Source organism: Dipodomys merriami, unplaced genomic scaffold (genome assembly GCF_024711535.1).
Source record: "Dipodomys merriami isolate MVZ:Mamm:240054 unplaced genomic scaffold, mDipMer1.0.p SCAF_42, whole genome shotgun sequence".
Taxonomy (NCBI): domain Eukaryota; kingdom Metazoa; phylum Chordata; class Mammalia; order Rodentia; family Heteromyidae; genus Dipodomys; species Dipodomys merriami.
Window position 1 is genome coordinate 6243995 of NW_027205826.1, and position 18194 is coordinate 6262188.

General features: G+C 50.4%; 2 protein-coding genes across 5 annotated transcripts in view; one reads left to right on the forward strand and one right to left on the reverse strand.

Moving 5' to 3' along the window:
* The window catches only part of Arsg (arylsulfatase G), a 113704-nt gene extending 112024 nt beyond the window's left edge, over nucleotides 1-1680 (forward strand). For all 3 annotated transcript variants that reach the window (XM_069993148.1, XM_069993149.1, XM_069993150.1), the window contains exon 12: nucleotides 1114-1680. In XM_069993148.1, the coding sequence (XP_069849249.1) occupies nucleotides 1114-1388 (275 nt within the window). In that variant the 3' untranslated portion in view covers nucleotides 1389-1680. The remainder of the gene's footprint in view (nucleotides 1-1113) is intronic.
* A 1355-nt stretch (nucleotides 1681-3035) lies between these two features.
* The window catches only part of Wipi1 (WD repeat domain, phosphoinositide interacting 1), a 34253-nt gene continuing 19094 nt past the window's right edge, over nucleotides 3036-18194 (reverse strand). The window contains exons 6-13 of one of the 2 annotated variants that reach the window (XM_069993154.1): nucleotides 17781-17873; nucleotides 16747-16817; nucleotides 15558-15665; nucleotides 9816-9980; nucleotides 8812-8919; nucleotides 7760-7878; nucleotides 6999-7099; nucleotides 3036-3586 (exon numbers count right to left, since the gene is read on the reverse strand). In XM_069993154.1, coding sequence (XP_069849255.1) covers nucleotides 3539-3586; nucleotides 6999-7099; nucleotides 7760-7878; nucleotides 8812-8919; nucleotides 9816-9980; nucleotides 15558-15665; nucleotides 16747-16817; nucleotides 17781-17873 — 813 coding nt within the window. In that variant the 3' untranslated portion in view covers nucleotides 3036-3538. Of the gene's footprint in view, nucleotides 3587-6934; nucleotides 7100-7759; nucleotides 7879-8811; nucleotides 8920-9815; nucleotides 9981-15557; nucleotides 15666-16746; nucleotides 16818-17780; nucleotides 17874-18194 lie in introns of both variants that reach the window. The other variant, XM_069993155.1, reaches the window with a different exon arrangement.

The window sequence follows — 18194 nt, forward strand, 5'->3', positions numbered from 1 at the left end:
TTTCAGACACCTTAACTACTTTTGGCTTAGAAAGCTGCAGATGACCAACCGTCTGGAGTTGGAGGCAGGAAGGATCATGAGTTAGTTAGAGGTCGGTCTGGGCTACATTGGGTGACCCTATGGAGAAAACAACAAGCGAAATTAAGGGAAGAGGTTGAGGGGAGTCACTGGAATCAACAGCCAGGGATCTTGCTATCCTGTCAGATATTTTTCTTTCCTTTTGGTGGTGGTTGTAGGGATTGAACTCAGAGCCTCAAGCTTAGTAGACAAGTGTTCTGCCACTGAAGCTATGCCCAAAGTCCTGTTGCTTTTAAATGTTCAGATAGGCTCTTGTGGTTTTGCCCAACCTGGGCCTTGGATAGAGATCCTCCTATCTCTGCTTCCCGAGTAGCTGGAATCACAGATGTACCTGCGATTGATTTTTTCCCCTTCTGGCATGGCCTGAACCATATTCCAGGATAGAGAAGTACCTGACTCTCTCTTTCAAAAGTTTCTTATTATCTTTGTTTTTGGAGCACTTCCTTAGTAGCCAGATTCGAATCCATATACAGAATTCATTCATCTTTGGTGGGGCACTGGTGGTTCATGCTTATAATCCTAGCCACTCAGGAGGCCAGGATCCAGAGGATCTTGGTTTGAAACAGCTGGACAGAAAAACCTGTGAGACTCCATCTCCAAAATAATCAGTCAAAAGAAAGAAAAAACAAAACAGCCTGGAGGTATGGCTGAAGTGATAGAGCACCAGCCTAGCAAGCTTGAGGCCCAGAGTTAACACACTAGTCCTGGCCACAACACAGAAAAACCCAAGAGAATCTCATCTTCAACTCAATGTGAAATTACTTTGTCTCTTTCACCCAATTCACCAATCAGATTCAAAGATAATCGAATAAATGTTCTCCTGACTGTGAGGGCAGGTCAAAGATGTTTCAACTCATTGTGGACAACAGGACCATCACTGGAAGGCTGGAATAAGTTCTTGACATCATTGCTTTGATCTGGAGAAGAATCATTTACATTTTCAAGTGCTGATGTCTTTAAGTCATTGTCAGTCACCTTTGCAGCTCAAAGTCAAGGTTGAGTTAACTGAGGCTTCTGTGGTCTTCCGTCCTCTAGGTGGAGCCAGAGCTTGTGATGGGAGCATTGGGTTTGAGCAGCACCATCCATTTCCCCTCATTTTCAATCTCCAAGACGATGCTGCAGAAGGCAGGCCCCTCCATAGAAGGGGTGCTGCATACCAGGCCGTGCTGCCTCAGGTCAAGAAGGCTCTGGAGGCTGTCCTTCAAGACATTGCCAATGACACCACCTCCAGGGCAGACTACACTCAGGACCCGTCCGTCATGCCCTGTTGTAACCCCTACCAAATCGCCTGTCGCTGCCAGACCTCCTAGCACGCTGTTGGGGCCCCCAGGAGGAATGTTGAGAAGCTGGGCACATTTTTAGCCTCTCTTTAAAAATAAAGCTCAGGGCTGGGAAGGTGGCTCAGTGGTAGAGCGCTTGCCTTGCATGCATGAGGCCTTGGGTTCGATTCCTCAGCACCACATAAGCAGAAAAAGCCAGAAGTGGTGCTGTGGCTCAAGTGGTAGAGTGCTAGCCTTGAGCTGAAGAGCTCAGGGACAGCGCCCAGGCTCAGAGTTCAAGACCCATGACTGACAAATAAATAAAAAATAAAAATAAGGCTCAGTATTTTGGTTGGTTGTCTCCCTCTCCCCTGTCCCTGCGCCTGCTGTCCCTTCTCCATGGGCTGGAGATAATTCCTGAGCCCCGGGGGCTCTGGGGTGGAGGACAAGGTGTCTCGAATGCTCACTGGCTTTAGAGTCAACCCCAGATTTAAGCTCCTGATCTGAAACTTGGGCACAGTCATTTAACCCTTCTTTGCAAGGTGGTTTTGAAGGTCAACACGGGAAAGTACCTGGTATATTTATTACCTGACAGAACCGATACTTCGGCATGCCCCCAGTTTCACGGGTCTTTTTAGCAGGTATGTATACCAAAAGGTATTATGCAGAGCAGATCTTTACCATCTTTCCTTTATTTTTGACTGTACTGGGTCTTGAGCTTGCTAAGCAGGTGCTCTACCACTTGAGCCACACACTCAGCCCCTTTTTACTTTTGTATGTTTTTAACCTAGGGCCTTTTTTTTTGTTTTGTTTTGGTTCAGGCCTAGGCTTGTGACCACGATCCTCCTACCCATGCTGGCCACATAGCTGAGATCCTAAGATCTAGCTACCTATGCCTTGTTTACTGATTAAGATGGGTCTCACTAATTTCTTCCCAGGATGGCCTCAAATATCAATCCCCGCCCCCATCTCTGCCTCCTGAGTATGAGTAGCTGGGGTTAGAGGTGTGCCCACCTGGTCTGGCCCTCAGATGCTGCCACGTATGTGTACTGAAAAAAAAAATACACATCTTCAATGTTTCTGAATACCTGGGATCTTGGGAAACTGCAAAACCTAGCTCAGCAGGTTTAGAGGAAAAACCAAGAGCCTACATTTCTAGCAAGTTCCCCAAGGATGCCGTGAGAGGCCTAGATCTCAACCAAAGATAGGTGTAGATGAATCCATGGCTCTGCTCTTCTCTTTACCCCTCTTAAAAGATTTTAGCTCTCCCTACACATTAAAACTTTTAATGGGAGGGGTGGGTGATGGGAAGGGATGGGAAGGGGAAACAAAGGAGGAGGCAACAATGCTTGATAAGAAATGTACTCATGGGGCTGGGAAGGTGGCTCAGTGGTAGAGCGCTTGTCTTGCATGCCTGAGGCCCTGGGTTCGATTCCTCAGCACCACATAAGCAAAAAGAAAAAAGCTGGAAGTGGCGCTGTGGCTCAAGTAGTAGAGTGCTAGCCTTGAGCTGAAGAGCTGAGGGACAGCGCCCAGGCCCAGAGTTCAGGCCCCACGACCGGACCCCCCCCCCAAAAAAAAAAAAAAAAAAAAGAAATGTACTCATTACCTCGCCCATGTAATTGTAATCCCTCTGTATGGTATTTTCACAATAAAAAAAGAAATATTAATGAAGTTAAAAAAAACAAACCTCAAAAATGCATTTGCCAAGGTTTATTTAGTGTCCTAAATGGGACTCCAAGGTAATAATAAATGATTTATTCTACTCACTGCAAAAATACTTTGCCTGGCTAAAATAATCTTTATATATTTGTAATATACAAGAAATACAATCCAAAAAGGTTTTTCCTATAAGTACATTTTTTTTTTTTTACACAGCATACATTTAGAAAGGATGCCCTTTTTTAAATATAAAATTCTGGTTATGTACCAGTATAGTTAGTTAGCATTGCATGGTGGTTTGACGGTATCTTAAATAGCATGATATAGACAGAAGCTCCCCACGCCCACTGGCAGCCGGGGCTGGGCGGGCCCAGGGAGGAGTGAGTTAACCATGTCCCGTGGCTCAGTCTGCCCAGCACCCAGGATTCAAATCCTGCCTCCCATTTCTGCTCAGACAATCGCACTCCATTCTTCCACTTTCCTTGTTTCTCCACAAGCACCTGACAGGGGATGTCCTGATTTCTGAGGCGTGCTTCTCGTCAGGACGGCTTCGTTTTGCCCTTCTGACTCCCACGGCACAAGATTATCTACCGGAATCAAAACAGAATGACCTTACTCTTCCCTGGAAGGGGCTGGGGGCAGCTGCGCCCCCTACAGGCCGGGGGCCACGCCGTCCGCTGGGGAGGTGGAGCTTCTCCAGTCACAGAAAACCCCACCCAGTCCTATGCAGGTCCAGATGATTATGGAACACTGAAAAACTGGCTATACATAAAATGTGTGCAGGTATATTTATACGTCTATACGCATTAAAAAGGCTCGTCTTTAATTGTAAACACGGACTGCTAAATCACTTAAGTCAGTATATGTCCTTGGTGAAAACTGTTTTATGCTGGTTCACAAGGCTAAGAGTCACAAAACCCTGGGTTCCTCCGGAGGGACCGGAAGTGATTATCCTGCCTTTCTCTCATTGGGAGCAAAGTTGACCCCAAGGAGAGAGAGGTGGTATGAGGGTGGTGATATTGTATTCTACAGAGGTCACTGGTGATGACCCAGGGGACAGAGGCAGAGTCCCAGGGAGCCCTGACGGAGGTCCCTGGCAGGCCTGTGCTCCTTCCTGTCCAGAAGAGATTTCAACCAAGCTGATCCTTGAAGACCCTTCTACAGATCAGAAGCGTTTAAGGAATGTGAGTCAAGACACGGACTCTGGACCAGTACTTGCAACCAATATGGCGGCTCAGAACCAGGGCAGCGGGTGGGCTTTTCTAGCATCCCTCCTTGAACATGGCTGCCAGTGGGGGCGTGACAGGTAGCACATGTCCCCAGGGCGCTCACCCCTCTGGTCTTTGCCGCTGCTGCTCCAGAGGCTCCCTGGGAACACTGGCCCTTCTTCACCTTCTGCCTGCAGGCTCAGGGACAGGCTGGGCTGGTGGCCACCATGACATCTAGCACCTACCGTGTACGGAGGTCACCTGGCACTTGCTGGAGTCTCACAGCCATTCTGGGGAACTTAGTCGGATCTTAACACTCCTGCTGGCAGGAAGTGATTCTTGTATACAAATTCTTGGGGGTGCTGGAGCTTGAACCCAGATCCTCATGTGTGCTAGGCAAGCACTCTACCCACTGAGCTATATCTTGAGCTCATACAAATTTTTAAGGCAGTTTAAAGCAGGTTTCACTCATTTGGTAATTAAGGAGGGAGACCAGGCCACTGGCTCGCATTCAGCTCTTTGGCCCTATCTAGGCAAATAATATTCCTAATTTTGTATCGTAGGTTTTTTTTTGCTTTTCTGTCCAGTGCTTTGCACTCACAGGGGCAGGGACTCTACCACTGAGCCACCTTCCCAGCCCCAACACCAGGTCTTATATACAGCAACTCCAATTCCTTTTTCTTCTTTCACACTAAACAAATGATCAATCCAGGGTGCCTATTATTTATACAAGTTTCTTTTGGTAAGAAGGGACTACTTCCTACATGCCAGAATTACCCTAATTCTCTAAGCATAAGAGATTTTTTTCTGATTTCACTTGAGAATTTCATTCATGGTGTAGAAATTTTTTATAGCAGTTTCAGACCCTGACCCAGTGCTCTAAGCTCTAGGTGATGTAAGATGGTCACCTTTATCCCCACCGAGTCTGCCCTGGAGTGCTCGGGTTCCTGGAAAATGTCACTTGAGGTCACTAGCCACCAGCTTTCACAGAACAAAACAAAACATGCCCTTTGGGCTGGGTGCTGATGGCTCCCATTTGTAATCCTACCTACCTACTCAGGATGCTGAAATGCAAGGATCGTGGTTCAAAGCCAGGCTGGGCAGAAAAAGTCTGTGATCGTATCTTCAATGGAGTCAGCAAAAAACCAGAACTGGAACTGTGGCTCAATTGGTAGAGTGCCAGTTTTCATCAAAAAAGCTAAAGGACAGCACCCCAAGGCCCGAAAAGAAAATCCAGTAGTGGCAGAAATAAAACAAACAACCCCCCCCCCCGCCCTTTGGTCCTAGTTGGGGTCATGAGAGTCCAATGGGCCAGACAGCTATCGTTCGTTAGGCTGCAAGCCAGAAAATGTTTTATCATTTCTAATTAGTATTTTTTAGAACCACTCTGACCCATGACTTAAATATACACGTCACTTGCTGGCCAGGCATTTGGCCACTTGCCTATCCAAAGCCAGAAATCTCAATGTCAAGCTACAATCCACAGAGCCAAGCTGAAAATCACAAACACCCCCTAGTCATGCACTAAAGCCCCCACAGTATTTTTTTGGGGGGGGGAGCAAATATACTCATGATGTTGTTACATGTATCAGCGGGAGAAAGAAGCTAGACCTGCACTCTGTCGCTTTGCAAATGGATCTCAACTGATGCAGAACACACCGCAGGTCTCATGAGTTGTGCACGAAAGCGGAGATGGACACGTTAGCTGTAGGAGTTGGTTTTTCCAGACCTTGGTTCAAATACTGTGGCTATTCAAAATGATCTCCAGCTGTCTGTCTGGGATGTTTTCTAAGCGAGACTTCCAAGAGGGGCCTATGTCGCTTTTGCTAGAAGCTGCAGCAGGTGTGGGTGGACCTGGGACTCCCCAGGGAGAGAATCCTTTTCCCAGCCCCCACCCCCACCCCATGCGCACTTTGGAACCCAGTGCTCAGCTGGTACCACTTACTGCCGGTTCAGCTGGCAGAATGCGGGGACCCCAGAAAAGATCCTCAGGTGAGCTTTGTGCTCGTGGCTCACTCCGGATATCCTATCTACTCAAGAGGCTGAGATCCGAAGATCGTCAATTGGAAACCAGCCTGGGCAAAGAAAGTCTGTAAGATTCTTCTGTGCCAGTAGTGGTGCTTAAAACCATGAGATTCCTATCTCCACTTAACCAGCAAAAAAAGCCTGGGGGTGTGGCACAGATGGTAGAGAACCATCTTTGAGTGAAAAAGTTAAGGGACAGATTCCAGGCCCTGAACCTTTTTGAAAGGTTCCCAGGTGAGCTTACTCCCAGCTCTGGCTTTCAACACAGCTGCTGCGCAGACTCAGTCTGCCCGGCCAGAGCTAAAGCGTGGGTCAGCTCCCCACAGCCAGCTGAGTCCCCGCCACATAGCCCAGCTTGGTCAGCTTGGGGAATGGGAAGGCAGCGGTGGGCACGAGCAGCCCTGGGCGCCTCAGGAAGGGATGAGTTCACACGGGCCGAAGCTCCTACCTTATGAGCAGCAGTGTATGGAAGCAAAGGAAAGGTGGAGTGAAGGTCTCTGAATGAACACCCAGCCACACTCCCTGATTAGTGCTGGGTTATTCTAACGGGTCAGGTTTAGCATGACCTGAGGGCTCGTTAGCCTGCAGGATCGAAGCACCCAGCAGCGGTCTAGAGCTGCGTTTTAGAGCAGAGGATTAGTTGTTAGGGACTAGGAAACAAGGAGAGTCAGTCGGTGTGCAAGTGTGCAAGGTGACACGCACTTCCTCCCAGGCAGTCAGGCGGAGAGCCCTCGCCCTTGCGCTCTTAGGGGTTCCTAATGCTCACAGGGGGAAATTCGTTCTCGTCATCAAGACACACTGGTCCCGTGGCAAACTCGTGTTCCGGAATCACCTCTCCTCGGAGCGCCCCACCGTCCTCAGAATAGCCTGGGGACCAAGGAGAAAGGAAAACAGCTCAGTTCTTACCCTTAGGACCTCGGTGGGGGGGGGGGGGGGGAGGGGAGGGAGGGGCCTGAGAAAAAGAACGAACCAAAGAAACCGCAGTGGCATCCTGGCCTTCCAACTACAGGGATTCCTAACTATCCCCTCATCAGCCTCTGACTCAAGATACGGTTGAGTCTCCTTGGTTTCCACCTTAGAGGCCTGCATGTGCACCTCTGTGGGAGATCTAAGAGGCAAAGGGTAAATGCTACTTCTTTTTGGTGCTGGTCCTGGGCTTGAACTCAGGGCCTGGATGCTGGCCCTGAGCTTTTTTTTGCTCAAGGCTAGTGCTCTACCACTTGAGCCTGTACAGCTACACTTCTGGCTTTTTAGTGGCTAGTTGGAAATAAGAATCTCACAGACTTTCTTGCCTGAGCTGGCTTTGAACCTCGATCCTCAGATCTCAGCCTCCTGGGTAGCTAGGATTACAGGCGTGAGCCACCAGAGCCTGGCCTAATGCTGCTTCTTAAGACATGAACCTCTTGTGTTGCAGGGGTCAGGATTAGGGACATGGATTGAAAGCCATGAGCAGGCCCCATGCAGGGAAGAGTAGGGGGGAGGGGGGCAGAGCAGCTGGGGGCTTCCCGGCTGCCCAACGCGGCTTACCTGGCACTGTGGAGGCTGAAGATGCGCTTGGTCTGGCTACTGTGGCTGCGTAAGACTGAGGTAAGGAAGGTCTGAGGTCATTTTCTTGGCTCTCTCCGGTTGTTCCTGAGCCAAGCAAGCTGCATGCAGTAGTTAAGGGGTGGGGGGGGAAGAAAAGAAATCACTGGATGTGCAGAACATCTTCAAATGGAAAGGTAGAGCAGGGTCACGCTCTGCTACCTGAAGGTGAATTACAGCCCCGCCGCTAGGCTGTGCTGTCCTTATGAAGTGGTGTGGCTTAGATCATCAGGGATCATTCATGCAATTTCAAATGACCGCCCCCCCCCCCCCCATCTGCTCACTTAGTGAGAAAGGCCTGCCCCACCCCCGCGGGCAATTGAACTTCACAGTTCAATTCTGCAAGCTTTTTTTTTTTTTTTTTTGCTGGTCATGGGGCTTGACCTCAGGACCCGGATGCTGCCGTAGAGCTTGTTTGTGCAAGAATAGCGCTCTACCGACTGAGCCCCAGCTCCACTTCCCATTCTCTGGTGGTTAACTGGAGATAAGAGTCTCACGGACTTTTTTGCTCTGTCTGGCTTCAGACCGTGGACCTCAGATCTCAGCCTCCTAAGTAGCTAGGATTACAGGCGTGAGCCACCAGCGCCCCAGCAATTTTTGGAACTTTAAGAACAACTATCTTCAAATAGTTGGCCACGACTTCAATTTTACATGTGAACAATGCATCGTGATCAGTGTCACCCTTTCCATGGTTCTGTATTTATGGAGACCTACTGTGTATACAGTACTGGGTACTGTGTACTTAGCTGAACAGGGGGTGTTTCATTTGCAGTGTGAGGCCTCTGGGCACTGTGAGCCTGAGGGTGCCTGACACAGTACCTGACTGAAGTGGGAATCCACTAAGGGCTGGCCACCATGACAGCCAGGCTAGGGGGACCACAAGGAGCCGGGGAGGCGGGGACCCGAGAGCATCCTGGCTGGACTTCATTCGTGGAGCCACGACAGCTCTCCACACACATTGCCGAACAGCTGTCTGTGACAACTCGACTCTTCACCTGTGAGTTTTGATTAAGACACAGTCTCCGCCGTCCTGAGGGTCCAAGTTGTAGATGTAAAGGTGTCCGTCAGAGGAGGCCACGAGAAGCCTTGGCAGTTTCTGGATCCTAGGAACCAAGGGGAACAGGAGCTGTGATCTCAACGGCACGAGGCAGCCTTGCTTCAGTGATTCATCACCAGTTCCTCTCCAGCCACTGACAAAGCTGCAGCTTGCCGATGGGCAGAAGGGCTGCTGGCTGGTCTCTGCGTGCTCATTTTGGATCTTTTTGTGCCAGTACTGAGGCTTCAACTCAAGGCTCTATGCTCTTACTTGGCTTTTTTGCGTAAGTCTGGATCTCTACCACTTGAGCTTCACCTCCACTTCCAGCTTTTTGCTGGTTCATTGAAGAACAGAGTCTCTTGAATTTTTCGGCCCAGCCTGCTTTGAACCAGTCTCCTCAAAGCCCAGCTTCCTGAGAACTCTGAGATTATAGGTGTGAGCTACTAACATCTGGCCACAACTGTATTATTATTATTACTATTATTATGAGACAGGGTCTCACTGGGTAGCCCAGGCTGGATTTGAATTTGTGATCATCCATAAACTCTGCTTCCTCACTGAGACACCACCATACCAGTTCCTAAACCGGCTTCAATGGGGGGAAATTTTTTTTTTTAATGTTCTACTTCTTTCATTAACTCCTTAAACCTCTTCAAATACCTGTCAGCCCCGTGGTGTCTGAGTGAAGACAACAGAGGTGGAGGATTTTTAAGTAACCACCTATAAAGAGGAATTGTTTCCAAGATGGTATCAGAAGCCAGAAGGATGATATTCCCAGGCTAGCTTCCAGCCTGAACCCCCATTAAAATGAGAGGCGAGCAGAGACTGGCTGACTGTGCACAGCCTGCTTTGGGGGCCTCTGGTCTTCTATTCCCTTCCTATCATGAGGGATCCCGAGGTTTGGGAAAGCGCCTGTGAGCTGAGCTGGGTGAAGACGGGTGTTCTCCACACATACATACGTACGTCGAGAGCGTGCAGATATTCTTCTGTCCGGAGAAGTTCAGGCGGCCCGTGGCAAAGGCCCTGTCCTGGTTCATCATGTCGGACACCTGGGCGGGGAGGTAGTTGGTGGCAGCCATGAACACCTTCCCCACGTAGCCACTCCACGTGGAAGGCTCTTCTGGGCGGCTGGAGGGGCAATGCAGAGGCCAGGATGAGCCACGTCCACTCAGTGATCGCCACACCCCACCCCTGCCACAGGCAGAGATTGCCCGAGCCCCAGGTTCCAGCCCCCTGCCAGTCCTGTTATTTGGGCAATAAGGAAAGATTACTGGGGGACCACGTGTCTTTCAGAAGAGCCATCGAGAAGCCATTAAGAGGTTCCCTGTGCTTTCTTGTATTAAAGTCATGTATCTGAGCCAGGAGCCAGTGGTTCATGCCTGTAAGCCTAGCTACTCAGGAGGCTGAGATCTGAGGATGGTGGTTCAAAGCCAGCCTGGGCAGGAAAAATCTGTGAGACTCTGATCTCCAATAAACCACCGGAAAACCGGAAGTGGCGCTGTGGCTCAAGCGGTAGAGCACTCGCCTTGAGCTGAAGAGCTGAGGGACAGCGCCCAGGCCCAGAGTTCAAGCCCCATGATTGACAAAAAAAAAAAAAAAAAAAGTATGTATTTGATGATTAGTGTGATTTCTACATGTCCAAAAATGGTAGAGAATGAGCTGCACTTGCTGTGTGGATGCTGGAAAACGAGCCCCTGCCTGCATGGGGTTGGGCAAGGAACAGGCAGATCCCAGCGGGGAAGGCCTCCTGAGCCAGACGAGGGCAAGCTTCCGGGCAAGACACTCTGGGTGGCATCTGATGACAGCCAGGGAGCCAGCTGGGCATCCAGGGGACCCAACAAGAGCTGCTAGGTCCCCTGGAGCCACTGCCTCCACCAGACAGCCCCACTGTGAGTGACACCCCCGTCTCTGTGCGCTACAGTGTGGCAGCACACGGCGTTCCCCGGAGCGCCTGCGGTGGCCCTGCCAGCAACCCTGATGCTGCAGATCAGAGGCCCTTGGCTCATTCCTCACCACTACAAACTGGCCAGGGGGTCTTTGAGGAAGCTCCTGGACCCCTCTAGACCCAGCCGTGTGCTGGTGGGTGACATGCCAATCCTACACACAAGGTGGGGACACGGGTGTGTAAAAGAGGAGGAAGGTTTTTCAGGCCCAGGCCGGAGGGCCAGGAGGGCCGAAGGTCCTCACCTTCTTGGGTTCTGTGTGTTTTCTTATTTGAAAAGCAGGGACGATCGTGAGTCCCTTTCTGGCGGTGTGTCGGGAGAAGGAAAGAGGCTGGCAGAGAGCGAAGTAGGTGGCAAATGTGGCTGTGTACAGCGAGGTCTCAGGGAGGTGGCGGCCACTGAACTTTGAAGGCAAGGGAGGAGCTGGGGCTTGATTCCCCAGGGCAGAGAGAGAGAGGGAGAGAGAGAGAGGGATCTCACAAGGAGAAATGAGAAGGAGTCACGGGCAAAGGAGCATTTTCAGAAGATCATCTAGCAAGAGAATAAGGGACAGAATGGTCAAAGGAGGCTAGAGCCAAGTACCGTGGCTCAAGCCTGTAGTCCTAGCAACTTGAGACTGGGGGATTCCTGGGAACAAGTATGAGACTCTATCTTAACCAGTGGCCGGGTACAGTGGTGCCCACCTGGCATGGCAGCTATGGGGAAGCACAATGGCTGAGCTCTGTGACCCACACCTGTCATCCCAGCCACAAATGGAGGCACCATAGGTGGATTGCTTTATGCCAGGCTGGAATTACTTGAAAGTACATGAGGCTAGAGGAGTGGCTCAAGTGGTAGAGCGCCTGCTTAGCAAGCATGAGGTCCTGAGTTCAAACCCCACTACCCATGTGTCCTCCACCCCCCAGACAAGGTAATAAAATACAATAGACTGGGAAGAGGAGACCAAATATAGGCATGATGAAGTGAAGGGCAGAGGCCAGGGAAGCAAATGGGAGCCACAAGCCACACCATCCAGATATATCAACTCTTCCTAGATGTGTCCAGTGGCCCCTGGTCACCTTGGCCACTGACAGACACAGGACAGCTGAGGGGACAATGAGTTTCCTGTCCTATGCACCAATGACAGGTAGAGGCCGGCTGAGGCAGCAGGCGGGAGACGCTGGCTCCTCCTGGACCTGGCTCATCGGTGGTGGTGAGAGGTTTGGTTAACAGATGGGCGCTCAGCAGGGCTCAGCCTACTCCAGCAGAGGACAGCATGAGTGATGGAAAGCTCCATAAGAGAGCGGTGCTGTTTCAGAGGTTGTTTGGGAAGGCAGCAAAGTCTACAGAGAAGATCTCATCTCTGAGGAAAGTGTGCAGGGGAAAAAAAGTACAGGGCCAAAAAACATACAGGGCAAAAAAAAAAAGTACAGGCTTGGGGAGCCCCACTTCCCCGGCCCCGCCCCCCCAAGCAGGTGTTAGAAAAGTCCCTGGGGAGACTGAGCAGGGGAGGGAGCAGCCATTGTTCCTAACACCAATGGGGGTGGTAGTGAGGGGAAGTCCTCTGGGAAGGGGCGGGGTGGGGGGGGCAGCTACGACATTCACAGAGCCAAGACCTGGTCTTTTGGGGGGGACCTGGGATGAAAGAGATGGGGAGAGTGGGAGCTACAACACACCACTGCATTCCAGGACAGTAAACCTATCTCAGTGGTAGATTTATTACACATGGTTGTGAGCAAGCAGGGTTAAAGATTCAGAAGACAAAGCTGGGCACTGGTAATCCTAGCTACTCAGGAGGCTGAGACTTGAGGATTGCAGTTCAAAGCCAGCCTGGGGAGGAAAGGCCAAGAGACTCTTAAGCTCCAATTAACCACCAGAAAATCAGAAGTGGTGCAGTGGCTTAAGTGGTAGAGCGCTAGTCTTGAGCTGAAAAGCTGAGGGACAGCGCTGAAGCCCAGAGTTCAAGACCCATGACCGACAGAAAAACAAAAAGCAAAAAAAAAAAAAAAAAGACAGACATTTCAAAAACAAAACTTTGATTTCCTGTGTACATCACAGGAGAAGCCCTCAGCCGGCCCCAAGTAATCGGCAGCTGTGTTCAAAGTGTGTTTAAATCATTCTGTGATCGCTTGAGTGTTTCCCTGACCTTAATTCTGGAAAACAGGATTCTCCAAAAAGCAAATGGTGCTCCCACCACCCCAAAATCAAGGTACAAGTTAATGTGCTTAACTTGAGTGGTAAAGGGACAATTTTACATTGGTTGAAGACAGAATGTCCTTAGTGGAAGTCTGATGGTCTTGTGGGAAAAATAAAATCCACCATCCTCAGAACAGCGCTGAGCTCTATGCCTCTGGAGCATGCGTGGTTCTCCCTCAATAGTGTTCTCCCTGGAACCACAGACACGCGGCTACCAAGAGCCTGCTGTATTTCAATGTCAGAGGCCGGGCACCATACCATACTAAGAAGGTGGAGAAAGTGTTTTTCTCCTGAGAAGCTTATCCAGTTAGGAGGAGGTGAATTTCTCCCAGTCACCAGGGTGCTTAGGATGTGGCCGAGCAACGTCTCCAGTTCTGACTGGCGGTCTAGTGTAAATCTGGTGGGTAAAAATGTGGTGCTTGCTGTGGACGCTGGATCTGGAGACTGAGGCTGGCTTTGAGCGGGTTGCTGAACTTCTCAGAGCCTCAGTTTTCCCAGTATCTCATGCCTTCCCTGCCTGCCTTCTAGAAATCCCGTGGGCACCCAGGGAGGAGGTGTGGAAAGTGTTCTGTAGCTCAGAGCTATAGAACATGAGCTCCAGGCCAGGGCTAGCGTCATTAGCCTTCACTTGAGCACCTGCTTTTAGAAGATAATTGAGCAAATCTCTAGATGTTTCCTGGTTCAGTTTCCTAGAGTAAGAAGCACTTTGGGTGTCTGCAGATTCCTAGGCACAAGCTGCCTAATTTGTCACTAGAATCATAAAATAATAAGAAACTAAGCGACACACCACTGGTTACAAAGTAACCATTCTTTTCTACCATGCTGGGCCAATGGATGCAGCCCCAGAGACTAGCTAGTGGAGAGGGGAATTCTCCTAACTCCAACATAGGCACGCACCTAGCAGGTGCTTAGCAACCAACACACTCACACCCAATAGCAGGCAGAATTCTAGTGAGGCTCTGAAGAGCCATACCCCAGCCTCCAATCTGTAGGGCTGCTGAGATCCCAGTCCATGCTGTACTGTGTTATGCAGCTCAGGTGGCCTCCAACTGTTTACCTAGGTGGGCTTGATCCAACCACATCTGCCCTTAATAATAGAACACATGCCAGGTATGGTAGAGTATGTCCCAGCTACTCAGGCGGCTGAGATAGGAGGAGCTCTGGAGCCCAGGAGTTCGAGGCCAGCTTGGACTATATAGCAAACCAGAAAGAAAAACATGCCAAGCACTGGGGGCTGGCATCTTTAATTCTAGCTACTTGGAAGGCTGAGATATGAGGATTGCGGTTTGAAGCAAGCCCACGCAAGAAAGTCTGTGAGACTCTTATCTCTAATTACTCACCAAAAAGCAGAAAAGCAGAGCTGTGGGTCAATGAGTAGAGCTCCAGACTTCAGTGGAAAAAGCTGAGCCAGTGCCTAGGCCCTGAGGTCAGGCCCCAGAACTGATACAGCACTCCTGCCCAGCGCTGGTGGCTCACGCCTGTCATCCTAGCTACTCAGGAGGCTGAGATCTGACGATTGCAGTTCAAAGCCAGTCTGGGCAGGAAAATCTATGAGACTCTTATCTCCAATGAACCACCAGAAAACTGGAAGTGGCGCTGTGGCTCAAGTGGAAGAGCACTCGCCTTGAGCTGAAGAGCTAAGGGACAGCGCCCAGGCCCAGAGTTCAAGCCCCACGACCAACGAAAAGAAACAAAAACAAACAACAACAAAAACCAGCACTCCTCTGCAAGAGACTCGCCCTGGCTAGCCTGGGTGAGGCCCTGGGTTCTATCCTCCCCGATGGGAAGGACTTTTGAAGGGCATGAGGAGGAGAGGAGGAGTGAAAGGGAGGCCGAGGGTGTGAAGGCTGTGTAGGAGGGAATTGAGCGGCCCAGGATCACGATGGCCAGCAGGGAGGCGGAGAGGTCACAGCCACAGCCGACAGGACCTGCACCTTGTCAGTAAGAGGGATGAGTTCAGAAGAGGGCTCTGAGCCCCGGGTGAGAACACAGATTGCATGGAGATACCTCCACCTCAGCCTTGGGGGTCTCTGAGCAGAGAACCCCACCATGCTGTGCTTGGCTTCTAACCTCCAGAGCTGTGAGATCATGACTCTGTGGAGACTTTAGGTTTGTGACCGTTTGTTACAGCAGCCATAGAAAACTAACACACACACACACACACACACACACACACACACACACACACACACACACACACACACACAGATGCCCCATTGCTACAAAGTAGCACACACTTTATACCTGTCTTACCCCCCCCCCCACCCCCCGCCGCCATTTCTAGCTAGGCTGGTTACACAGCCCACTGGCCAATATCCACACTCATTCAATCCTCATAGCAAGCCTACGATGCACACACTGTTAGGATTATTTTATAGATGAGGAACATGATACCGCCAAGAGTCAATGACCTCCACCTCGGGAGCACGGACCCACATTTAGTGCTTCTGCACATGCCTCCAATGGACTGATGTAATAAATCAGGCCAGATGTGCGACATTCGAAAAGAAATCCTCTACACAGGCAGAGGAATCAGGGCTGGTCTCTTTCTCTCCTCCTTTCTTCCCCTTTTCTGTGCCCCATTTACCTATTGGCAAGGTGTTCCAGCTTGAAGATGTGCACGGTCTCTGTGTTGCTGGAGGCACACAGGAACTGAGAGTCCATACTGAAGACTAGGGAGCTGATCGTCACATACCTACACACAGCGACACACAGCCCAGTGAGCGCCAACAATGAGGGTCACCACCCTGCCGTCCCCAGATCAGCCTCGGAAAGCATCTCAAAGAACCCAGGTATTGGGGCTGGGAAGGTGGCTCAGTGGTAGAGTGCTTGCCTTGCATGCCTGAGGCCCTGGGTTCGATTCCTCAGTACCACATAAGCAAAAATAAAAAAAGGTGGAAGTGGTTCTGTGGCTCAAGTGGTAGAGCGCTGGCCGTGAGCTGAAGAGCTGAGGGACAGTACCCAGGCCCAGAGTTCAGGCCCCACGACTGGACCCCCCCCCCAAAAAAAAGAACACAGGTATTCTATATCCCCCTTCCACACCAATGAGGAGAAGATGCACAAAGAATCATGGTTTTGAGCCCGGTGCCAATGGCTCATGCCTGTAATCTTAGCTACTCAGGAGACTGAGAACTGAGGATCTCAGTTCAGAGCCAGCCCGAGCAGGAAAGTCTGTGAGACTTAACTCCAGTTAACCACCAAAAAAACCCAAAATGCTGAATGTGGAGCTGTAGCTCTACGGATAGAGTGTCAGTCTTGGGCAGAAAAGCTAAGGGACAGGCCCTGGCCCTGAATTTCAAGGTCCAGTAATGGCATGTGTGTGCATGCATGTGTAAACACACACATATCCATACAGATCATGGTGCAGAGAAACAAGGCCTGGCCCTTCCTCTAGCCAGAAGCCTCCCGTGCTCCTTTGAAGATGCCAGCTGCTCTGCGCCAATCAAGCTGCAGAACGCTGCAGTGGGAAGGATCCAAATAGCCACACTTCCATGGAGTGAATCAGAAATTATTTTTGGGTTGTGACTCGGAGCTCTCTGTTTTCTCCCCACACACATCAAAAGATGTGCTGAACTCCTGTGTCCAACTGCTTCTCTGCTGGCAGTTTTACTAAGCCCCATGTGTGGCCCCAGTGTCAATGACCCGAGAAAGTACATGAATAATACTTCCTCTGGGTGGGGAGGGGGGGGGGACCCGGGGCTGGCCGCTGTCCTCTTCTGTCAGCCATGACAGGGCCTCTGTGGGACTAGAAAGCGGGTTTAACACAGAACACAGACCTTTTCATTCCTCTCCGGAACTCATAGAGCTTTTGTCCGTCAGGTACAGAGAACACCCGGATGACTGTGCCCTGGAAAAGACAGGCGGGTGGTCGTTTCCTAACCAGAAGTGCTTCACGCTGCGGTGTCCCTCTAGAGAGCAGTTTGTTTGACTGGTTTTAAACATCTAATCGGAAGAGGGAGCACAGAGTATTGGCAGAGAGGCATTGTTATTTGTACACGTGCCAAAGAAGCAAATCTTGGAACCTTGAACACTGACTCCTTTTCTCTCTCCACTTCTGCCCAAGGTTCTAAGTGTGCATGCAAGTATGTATGTATGTATGCATGGGGGTATTCATGTATGATGTGTGTTTAGATGTATGTGTGCACGTATGTGTGTCTATATGTGTGTTATGTGTTTCCAAACGGTCCCGGTTTCCTAGAATCTTTTACCCCTGGCTATGAAAATATATCTGCTTTGAATGACAGTTGAAATTAGGTTCTATGATTATTCTAGTCAGAGAAGATCAATCTCTCTGACTAGACAGCTAAATATTTAGTGGACACTGTGTTTAAGAAATGCAGTGTCTATCTGCATCTGTGGAGAGAAACGCATGCACATTTCTCAATAAGATGGTATGTTGTGTGTGTGTGTGTGGGGAGCAGGGATCTGAAATCCACACCCTTAAACAAGTTCAGAGCCAGGTACTGGTGGCTCACACCTGTAATCCTAGCTATTCAGAAGGCTGAGATCTGAAGATCAAGGTTTGAAGCTAGCAGAGGAAGACCAACCTGAGAAACTCTTATGCTGGAAGTGGTTCAAGTGGTACAGTGCTAGACTGGGCGGAAAAAGCCAAGTGAGAGCATGGGGCCGAGTTCAAGCACCAGTACTAGCATGTGCACACGTGTGTGCGTGCACACGCACACGCACAATAATCTGAGGAGGCTAAGAGACTCATCAGACTTCATGTTACCAGCTTGTCCCAGATCTTGGGGTATCTCAAGAACCATCCGGTGAACCCACAGATAGGAGGAGATGCTGGGAGCACACTTACTTTCTCTGACGCACTCGCTAGTCTGGAGCCTGAGGAGTTGAAGGCAAGGGCAGCCAGCGATCCCTCGTGGGCTGCGATGGTGCAGACAGTTTTCTGGTGGTGACAAAAAGGAATGGCTCTGGGGTAGATTTCATCTCCCTCGCCTTCCTCTTTCCTGCCTTCTCCCTCACCTGCTGGGCTCCCTGTCTCCCTCTTTCCACCAGCCCACTTGCACATTAGCTGCACAACCTTCTTCTTGGGTAGCAAGGAAGCTTTGGAAGAACAGTGGGCAGGGATGGGTGACAGGCTACACCTGGACCCTGTGTGACCCAGTCTGACAACTCAGCCACTAGCTGGCAGGTGACTGCATCACGCTACAGATGTTCTGGCACCTGGCTACCATACTACAGTTGTCTGATGGAGGGTCCCAGGGTA